We start from the raw sequence: 10825 nt of genomic DNA, 5'->3' as shown, positions 1-10825 counted from the left end.
ATATAAAAAATATGTATAGCTCAAAACTGTGTACAGAGACTGTCGGATTTTCTGATAAAGGTGAAAAACTCGAGGTTCGGTTTACGATAGGTACATTTACTGACTGCTGACTTACTGTGTCCTTGATGCTTATACCTAATGTCGTGAAAAGTCTAATGAGACTCTGGCTGAACGGATAAAGCTGTTCCAAGTTGATTGCCTAATTGGATGAGGCTCGGAAAGCTGAAAATAAGCTTCGCATACCCTAAATTGTTGGAAATTTGGTTATGTTTCTTCTCCCTCGTTTGTTTTTTACCATAATATTTCACAAGATGGTTCATGTAGTGTAAGGTCTGCTTGGCGAATCTCTGATTCAGCATATCAAATGACTGCTTCTGGCTGGGACGGTGTTTTTTTCTTGAGAAAAAACAAATAAACTTTACACCGTATGACTCGCTTCGTAGATGATATCTCATATTTATGTGAACTTCACTTGGCCTACTGATATGCAATATGCTCTTGACTTGATACGTTTACTTCAAGTATATAAATTTTTTTCGAAAAGTGGCGGGACGTACTCTAATGACTGAGCTATCTAAAAAACTAGCGTATGATGACTGGTTTTATTACAAACTTTGGCAAAAGGCTGTCAGTCATTGCATAATGACAGCGGGGGTTTTTTTAAATTTTTTTTGATTTATAGCTTGAAAGGGCTTAGATCTGAAGAGTAGTTAAATTTTTCTGGTTTATGAAATATATATACTTGAAAAGTATTTTGGATTATGATCTGGTCCGAAAGTAAAAAAAAAAATTCATTTCGAATTAGGTGCTATCCATAACTGAAAACTGGCCTTTCATGGCATTTAGTTTGTAGTGCTTTCGTGTCCGATTAAGAAGGCAGGTCGTGTCTGACTTGGATAAAACTACCTATTAAAAACCTACTAAGGTTTGGGAAATTTCCTTAAGTTTTTAAATCCTAATATTAGAACAGCTACACTAAGATGAACTCCACTTTCCGTATTGGATTGGCAATAATCCATGGATCTGTTTTATTTTAAACAAAGATACTAGATAAGAACTGTGTGAAATTTTAAAAGTGACATGGATAACAACTGGGATGCCCAGCATCACCTGCGTACAGTCACGTGCTAACGAATTGTTTTCTTGTGGCTATGGGTGTAGGTGAGGGCTACCTTCTTTTAAAGCATTCAGTTCTTAGTTGGTGATGACTATGGATGTTCGCTTAACTTGAAGCTACATTACTCCGAAGTTGGGGATGGCTTCACCCCATGATTTACATTGATATCTATACTGCCTTGTACAATATTTGTTTTCAACTGCAAATAGATTATTGTACAATTCCACTGTATTGTCCTAGAATTAGTGGTCTGTGAACTGTGGTGTTCGTTTGCGTATATATAGGTTTATATATTTAGAACTACTACACACACAATAAACGCATAAGAGAGACTGACGTGTAGGTTGTCTCTCTCAGACCCTAGCTCTAGTTAGAAAAAATCGCCTACTATTATATAAATCTTTTTTTATATGATAATAGGCTGGGGTGCTATCACACAGTCACTGTGGTTCTCATTGACTCGACTGGTGAAAGGTTGCTAGCACTACCATTCCACTCTATACTCTCATTTTTCAAAAAAATCCCCTGTCTTTTACTTTTCATTTCAATAGTGTATTAAGTCTGTCTACCAGGTTACTGGAAAGCTCACTGCTAGAATAACGGTCTGCTCTGACCCGGAAAAAAGAGCTCTGATTTCAGAAAAACTACGGCTTGCTAAAGAAATTGAAAGCTTCTTTCCTTATATCTCTTATAGAATTCGGCCCTATTTACACAGGACTGTAAAATTCAATAAGAAGTAAAAAGCTGGATAAGGGTTTCTAGACCACTCAACTCCTCCTTACGATGTAATCTAACAAATGTTCTTGAAAATCTATGCAGATTGTTTCCTTATCCCAAGGGCTCTCTCTTCCTATGGAACCCCTTTCCGAATTGCAGGGACTTTGAATGAGGCCAGGGTGGGGGCGGCGGAGCATTTGCCGCTCGCTAGCAAGATTAACTGACTCGCTGCCAAGGAATTTTGGCTGGCTCCGAATATGAGGCTTTGCGTAAACTGAGGAGAGCGTCAATCCACAATCGAGAACGAGTTGTGTGTGTGTGTGTGTGTGTGTGTGAGTGAGTGAGAGAGAGAGAGAGAGAGAGAGAGAGAGAGAGAGAGAGAGAGAGAGAGAGAGAAAGCGTGCAGTTGACGTCGATACCGTGACAGTGTAGAGAAAGCATGCAGGGCGATGGCGATAGCTGAGAAGACGCTGCTCGTAGCTTTCTCTCTCTCTCTCTCTCTCTCTCACACACACACACACACACACACACACACACACACACACACACACACACAGGCGCTGCGAGCTGGCGGTTATAAGTGATAGATATGGCCCTAATGAAGGACCCCTCTTCTATTCTAAATGCGCTACGCGCTAGCAGTTTCCATGAATGGTACGACAACACACACAGACACATACACAGTTTGTTGCAAGTGTGCGTGCATGCACACATGCGCTTGGTGTGAGACACACATGCTAGCGCACGTCAGCTGCACACAAAAACGACGAAAGAGATCTCTCTCTCTCTCTCTCTCACAGACACACACACACACACATACACACATAGGCGCTGCGAGCTGGAGGTTATAAGTGATAGATAGGGCCCTAATGAAGGACCCCTCTTCTATTCTAAATGCGCTATGCGCTAGCAGTTTCCATGAATGGTACGGCAACACACACAGACACATACACAGTTTGTTGCAAGTGTGCGTGCATGCACACATGCGCTTGGTGCAAGACACACATGCTAGCGCACGTCAGCTGCACACAAAAACGACGAAAGAGAGAGAGAGAGAGAGAGAGAGAGAGAGAGAGAGAGAGAGAGAGAGAGAGAGAGAGAGAGAGAGAGAGAGAGAGAGAGAGAGAGAGAGAGAGAGAGAGAGAGAGAGAGAGAGAGGAGAGAGAGAGAGAGAGAGAGAGAGAGAGAGAGAGGTAGCACGTCTGTGTGTGTGGTTGCACAGGCAAAGTGTGTATGTGTCTCTGTGTGTTACCGTTTCGTTCATTGCAACCGCCAGCTCACAACGCATCTATAAGCATGTGTAGCGTGCCTGTGTGTGCGTGCGAGAGAGAGAGAGAGAGAGAGAGAGAGAGAGAGAGAGAGAGAGAGAGAGAGAGAGAGAGAGAGAGAGAGAGAGAGAGATCTAATGCTTTGAGCACTTATCTAAAGAGACGCATTGTAATGTCAAGTTTTGTGGACGAAGTCCTAGAGTAACTACACTTACATTGTCTCTTATTTTATCCCATTTTTTCCATTAGGAACCTTATGGCACCTAGGGTATCTATTGAATCTTTTGGTCATGGATTGGAAGCAATCGAGATAGTATTGGATCACATAAAAATTCATTACTCTCCGGAAAAGAAAGTTGACTTCTTTCAAAGCATTGTTTGAGGTTTCTTTCCGGGTGTTACTGTAGAAGAAGCTTGGAGAACCTACGATCGCACTTCCATGACTCGAGACGGGGTGCCCTTTCACCAGGTGTTTGTCCGAATCCAAAATAATCCTAGTCAATGGTTCCGCAACCTACACCTATTGCAAATACAAGTAAAACTGGGATTCTCGGATGCACTCTACCTTGATTCTGAGTTAGATTGTTGTTCTATATGTGAAGCTTATAGCAAAATTAATGATTTAAAGAGCATTGTTGGACCTGATAAGATTGAGAATCACAAGGAGCCTGCTTTCAAGCATCCTAGCGCTAAACTCTCTTTCCCATTTTCAAATGTAGATGGGGTTGAACATGTATCAAGCAAAACTTTTATTCATGCGTTTGTTTGCCACTTCTCATGTGGTCCTTTGTTATTTCACAAACTAGAAAGAGATGATGTATTTTCTTTGTTTCTTAATTTGCAGCCACTTAAATAATGATTTTTGAGAGAATTATTTTTTATTTACAAGCATTCAAACCTTTCTATTTTCAACCACTGTAGTTTTTTGTGTACAGTAGAATGGAGATTAGTCATGCCATTCCTCTCGCTATTGCAACCAATGGCTTGATAGCTTCTCATATAGCTGCAAGTGCATCAGCTAATGAAGAGGGGATATTGTCATCTCTTCCTATTCGCAATGTGTGTGCGGTAAAGAGAGCAGCTCGAAATGTTGGGTGGTATTCTAAAAAGCCTATTATTGAAACTCTGCTAGAGATCAAAGCCTCCTGCAAAAGGATCGAGATGATGCAAACCAATGTCTCTGATGTGGTTGAAACATTAAGCTCTGCATTGGAGATTGAAAGTGGGATATTGTGGAAATTGCGAGAAGAGTCAAAAGCAACAAACTTGAAGAGATTAGAGAGTTAGGTATATTTGAGAGAGAAACTCTCTCAAGTTGAAGATTCTCAAAAGATGATATTGGCATCTATTGAGAATCTTTGAAAAGAGGTTTCAAGGAGTCAACGCGAATCAAAAGGAAGAAATCAAAACAATACTCTGCGACATGTTGTGACAGGATTGAGGAGTATTGTCAACAAGCTAGATGCGTTGACAAAGGTTCAAGGTTCAAGACTTTCTGATATGCGAGCTACTACAAATAAATTAAGTGCTTTGGCTAGATTGGTTCGACCAAAGCAACGCCAAGTTTCTCAACGACCTAATCTTCATAATGGAAGAAATATGTAATGCTATGTTGTATTTTCATCGAACTATTTTTTTAAATTGTAGTTTAGAGGAGAGAATTTGATTTTGTTTATATTGATTGTTTATTATGCAAAATGGAGTCAAAATTAATTTTAATTAAAACTATAGAAAGTACCTTATATGAGAATATCTACATGCACGTGATTTGATAGATGGTATCAGGACCACGTATATTATCACCTGGTCATGCACGACGAAGCCGACTATGTGATGAATCGCAAAAGGAGAGACGCCAAATAGCACGAGAGAGAACAAGGCATTCACTACAAAATACCATTGGAACTATACTAGAGTGCAATGAGAGACTATGCTTGCCTGATGTACATGAAGAAAACTTTGAAGCCATGGATGTTGGTACGAATGAGAACATAGCATTGCGATGTAATCAAGAGACTGCAGAGCCTATAGTTATCCTTGAAGAGGGAAACTATACTAAAGTAGCAAAGCGTTGTTTGTCCATCCGCTTTGAATACCCAACTTCTATCCTTTTACATCACAAGTCGATGGCACCTATTCTATCCAAAAAGAGTGTGTTGCACAACTTAGGAAGCTTAGATCTTGTTTGCTCCAAATGCGGAGCAAAGGCTTGGAAGGCTGAAGGAAAGACCATCCAAACATTTGTGGGTAAATATTGTTGCTCTGATGGAAGAGTTAGATTACTTCCTTTGAATGAGCCACCGAATGAATTGAAAGATTTGATGAGTTCAAACACAACAAGAAGTAGACAGTTCTTGCAAAACATTCGGGGTTATAATAATGCATTGGCATTTGTATCTCTTGGTGCCCATGTCGATGAGACTATTAATTGTGGTGGAAGAGGTGTATACACTTTTAAGGTACATGGATCTGTGTATCCATTAGGAAATTTCAGAGGTCATTTGGAGGGCCATATGAAGAGAGAGAAAAATAGAGCGTGTCCAATGAGCACGAAGGCTACGTTACGTAGGAAAGTACGTGGAAAGACTCAAAAAATAGGAAAATAGCATAAAACTTTCACGAATCTAGGATTGTAGCATCGTAATTTCCTTCCTTTTACCGAGCTTTTAGGTGCTTGCATGTGGTCCCACTTCTGATATTCTCTTATGGTCATTAATGTACTGGAGGGTGACCATTAAGCCCGCACAAGATATTTAAATTCTAAAACACTTTCCCTCCATTAGAATGCTTTCAAAGTGAATCTCCCTCCACTAAAGCTTTTCTCTGAGAGCTATGGCTTCCACGTCTTCTCGCCCAAGAAGCTCCAGGTGTTTACTGTCTCTCACACCAACAACCAACAGCTGCACTTTGCCTAGAAGGCCAAGTAGTAGCATATCCTCAATTACAATATCAACTTCAATAAGTGTAGAGAACCAATGGGTTGGAAAAAGGATAAACAAAGGTTCATGGGTCCTCATGCAACCAAGAAGACCCAAGAGGTCTAGTGGTATCAACGTTTACCGCTCAGCATGGAAGGCTAGAGTGTTGGATTTCAAAGTTGAAATCGGCAAAAGATCTGTAAAGGAAGTTCTTGTTCAGCATGTGTTTACCCATCCAGAGGTGATAGCAAACGGTGGAAATGTATCAGATATACATCAACCACGTTGCAATTGTAAGTACTCTTGACATGTGAACTTACTGATACTCTCATTATAACTTTTCTTATATATTTTGCAATGTTTCTCCCGCTTCTTATGAGCAATGTCTCCATTCTTCACAGCTCAATTACATTAGATTTGTCATTTTTACTTATTGATACTCTTAGTTTAACTCTTCTTATATATATTGTAGATGTTTATCCCTCTTCTTATGAGCAATGGGAGCCTGTGGAGTGCATAATAGGCCTCTTCCATGTTGTTCATGCCCACATTGGTTCTCTACAGTATTCAGGGAGGAGCAACAAAAGCCTGGCTGATGAGGGAATATTTTTTTATGACCACTTCTACCAACTCAGCTCAGGGAATAAGAATGGCATGTTGGTGAAAGTGCCTCTACCAACCGATTGGAACACTGTGGACTAGCCAGTTCCCGAGGAAACAATGGTGGAGGCAATGCGAAGTAAGCTCTACAAGGATATACAGAGGTCTCTACGTAGCTCTATTCCCACCAAACTGGTTAGAATTGCAAACTTTTGTCCTGTTGCACTCTTCATAGAGTTGTTTCATAGCTACCACATTCGTGTTACGAAAACTATGTTGATGTGCAAGTCATTTCAGCAGTCATCCTGTGACAAACTTCTTGACAGAAGATGGTATGTAAAGGAAGAGATTGGTTTACGGTGCGAGGTCGCGCTTGATACTCTAGTTGTCAAGTACATGATTGCAAGCCAATCACTGTTACTCTCGTTTTGGTATATGCGATCACAAATGCTCAATGGTAAGTACATTCCTATGGACCAGGTTTCTGCAGGTTTGGAAGATAATCCTGTTGTGGATGTGGAAGTGATTGATAAAGAGCATGGCCTACTGTTGGTGGTTACAATAAGGGAGCTATGCAGTCTTCAACATTTGCGGCATGACATAATTGAAGAGTCAATGGACAGGGACCTATCAGATTTTTCCTTTTTCCTAGCTGGTCGTAAGGTGATGCGGCGAAGGGAAAAAGATATTTTGTGCAAAGAGTTGGATGGTCGGGTTGAAGGAGTGTCAATGTAACAGATATTCTTGTGAACCCAAGTGTATACAAATGACTTTCAATACATGAAGTTTATTGATCTCATTTGTCAATTGTGCCCTGTGAAAAAGTGTGCCTGAAATACATTTCTTTACCATGTCAAATCTCTCTCTCTCTCTCTCTCTCTCTCTCTCTCTCTCTCTCTCTCTCTCAATGTTAGACAAGACAAAGACATGATAGAAGAGTCATCTTAATTCATTAGAAAGTACAAACTCGTCCGTGAACAATGGACTGAGATACAATTTCTGTAAGTATGGAATCAGAATGTCTTCAAGGTAAAAATCGAAGGAATGCCCCTCGAACGAAGGTGGTGAGATAGTTGTTCCCGGCGGATTTAGTTCTCCCTTTTCAGGAGTATCATCAATTAGTAGTGTATTAGTTGCATCAAAGGGTACACCGATTTGGCTAAACGGTTTGTAAAAAAGAGGTAAGTGTGGTTTTTTAGGGTGGTAGTGGCCCTCAACGGTAACGCATTTTCTTTGATCATACAAAAAGGCAAAATCTGACGTGTGAGCGCCGCATACACTGCAAACTATTGTAACTAGTGGTGACAAGTTTTGCCTTTGCATTGAAGACCATATGGCAACTCTGAAGCGCGGAAGAAGAAACTGAATAAATTCCTTGGTTCTTGGACGAACCACGACTCGACAAGTTCCCATCCGAAAAATTTGCAAATCCTCAAAGGGTTCTGTGTCACCGAGAGGCACGCGCATCAGCAGCAATCCATTGACGTCCAAGATAATCAACCTCTGTAAAAGTTGACAAGTACATATAAGTAGTTAGAAGCTGAACATATTTTGCCATACTTGAATAGACATTACCGGAACAACCGTATCTACAGGTAGCAAGGGTCCATACTGGGTCTCTGTAGTGTTGATGTCGTTGTTGCTCTCCTCTACTTTAGCTTCATCATTCACATCTTCATAGTCATCATTCACATCTTCATCAGGGGTCTCCCCCATGGCTCTTTCTGCCTCATTCAAGGTTTCCTCCAAGGTCTTTTCCTCTCCCTCGGTTGACCGGATTGCCTCATACATCCTTGCCTGATCCATATCAGTTTGCTCATCCCTAGGCCTGCTTTCCTCATCCATATCCTTTTGCTCATCTATAGGCCTGCTTTCCTCATCTTGGGTTTCATCCATAGGCTCTTTTGGCTCCTCCACTGGCTGACTTGGCTCTTTCATTGTCTCCTGTGGTTGTACACTAGCACCTTCCATATGCTCATTTGACCTTTCCTCATCCTCGGCTCTTTCATCTTCTGCTGATATGACCCCCTCAGCCCGTTGTGATTCCAGTGTATCGGATGCAAGGGTTTGTCGTGGTTGCACGTCATGTATTGTCATATCAATAGTGCGGTCATCCAAGCCGCTATCTTCAAGCTCTCTGGGGCTAGACATAGTAAGCAAGTGTTGTATTAAACTTACCCGGTATCTTTGCAAATAATCATATGTGTAGTTTTTTAAAGCACTCTGCAAAATTGAAAGACCACATGGTGAGAATTCTTTTATAAACTAAACCAAAACTGACTGAATGCGTTGCCAAATGGTTACCTTAGTCATGAAAGGTTTTAATGCAAAGTAGCTTTGCAGGACATATTCTGCATGGAGAAGACATCTCCAGCCGCAAGAATTTCCATCGGTTTGATTTGGGACAGGTACATCTTTGATTGGGGCCTTGTATAGTTCATACCTTCCACATAGCTTGCCATAGGCAAGCAACAACCTCTTTATACAACTGCACAAAGCAGCGTCAAGATGTTAGCATGAGGCTTCAAATTTACATGGATATCTATAAGAAACACTTTCTGATACAAAACACTTACAGCTTAATTTCAGGGTGGGTTCCTTTTATTGAATTGAACACCCACACTGCTGGTTGGTCAACATCAAGGCATATGAGACTCAAGTGATGGTTGTTCTCATATGGAAAGATGATGACAGTAACTTCCAGCATAGCACAGTGGAGAAACCAACTCTCAAAGGTCCCAGATGGACTGTTCTTTTGTCTAATAATCATTGACATTTGTGGATCAAGAAGAAACACCTCTGTGGGTGTGCAGTGGGAGTTAACTTTTGATCAGGCTGCAGAGAGTTTACCTGAGTTAGCAAACCTATTATCTGAGTTTTCAAAGCTAGCAAGGTAGTAACACTTACTTAAGACAAGCATAGATAATTGTGTCTGAAATCTGAGCATCTGGATTCTGCAATAAATTAATGTCCACTTTTTCCAGAGCTAGCTTTCTGGCTCCATCTACAAATGGTATCTCTGCAAGCAAACCATCCTTCATTGAAAGTAGAGTTTCTTGATTGCTTACCTCTATGGACAGGGTCACATTGCATTCTATTTGCCTCTGGGACTCCACTGCTACTTTTTCTTTCTCCTTAAGCTCTGCTTCCCTCATGTCCTCTGTTTGGCGAGCAATAGTCTTTGCCCTTGCCCTTGTATTCACATCATGTGTGACATCTACAACTGTGAGTTGTGGCACTAGCTCAGGGGGGTATAACAAAATTTCCCTCATTTTCTTATCCCTGCAGACATTGGGGACCAGTAGTTTGTCATACCTCCACCTTATTCTTTTCAGTGTCTCACTATCTTTGTCCATTATAGTAACCCTGTGGGCATGTGCTGCAACAATGGTGATGTCACTGAAGTACTCCAGTAGGAAGTCCTGTGCTGCTTCTTGTAGAGCCATTAATGCCACCACCTTCCACCTTTTGGTGCCCCAGGTAGCTTCTTCACATATGGACCTCACCATCCTCTGAAAGGGCAGCTTTGGTATGCATAAATCTACACATTTCTGTGCGTTTCTGATTTCTTTGAAAAGTCCCATGCAGGTTTGTAACTTCTTCACCCTTGGACCTTTCAGAATTTTATTGGGTTTTCCAGGTCTTTTCTTTGGGGTTGCAGATCTGCTACTTGCCTTAGCTGCTAATCCTGGTCCCTTGCCTGCCTTCCTTGCAGTGGCTTTTGTTCTAGCCATTTCACTGTATACAAAAAGAGGAGTCTCTCTCTCTCTCTCTCTCTCTCTCTCTCTCTCTCTCTCCTTTCTATAGCTTAGCATATTTAAATAGAGAGAGAGTGAGAGACTCCCATTACTAAAGGCACGCGTGGAGCATGTTTTGACCTCAAAAAACACCTCCGCGCGCCGTTAGTATAAGGTAAAAGAAAGACTCTCTCTCTCTCTCTCCCTCTTTCCCCCGCCTTACATCCTCTCTCTATAACACTCACACATACACTGGTCGATGCACAGTACTAACGGCGCGCATAGAGACATGCACACCGGTTATGCCTCTCTACGCGCGCCTGTAGTATAGAGAGAGAGAGAGAGAGAGAGAGAGAGAGAGAGAGAGAGGCTCTCTGTGTGTGTGTGTGTGTGTAAGTTATATTTGTGTGTGTGTGTTTGTGAGTGTGTGTGTGTCTCTGTATGTGTGTGTGTGTGTGTGTATGTTAT

The 10825-nt window shown here is 41.3% G+C and overlaps 1 protein-coding gene across 1 annotated transcript in view; it reads left to right on the top strand.

Moving 5' to 3' along the window:
* Positions 1-5069: 5069 nt before the first annotated feature.
* Positions 5070-10825, top strand: part of LOC147432149 (uncharacterized) — a 13493-nt gene continuing 7737 nt past the window's right edge. Inside the window, exon 1 of the mRNA XM_086491890.1 lies at positions 5070-5598. Coding sequence (XP_086348016.1) covers positions 5070-5598 — 529 coding nt within the window. The remainder of the gene's footprint in view (positions 5599-10825) is intronic.

This window comes from Adiantum capillus-veneris, chromosome 20 (genome assembly GCF_014529385.1).
Source record: "Adiantum capillus-veneris isolate H3 chromosome 20, ASM1452938v2, whole genome shotgun sequence".
Taxonomy (NCBI): domain Eukaryota; kingdom Viridiplantae; phylum Streptophyta; class Polypodiopsida; order Polypodiales; family Pteridaceae; genus Adiantum; species Adiantum capillus-veneris.
The sequence above is the reverse complement of the archived record's forward strand: the minus strand, read 5'-3'. Positions and strand labels throughout refer to the sequence as shown.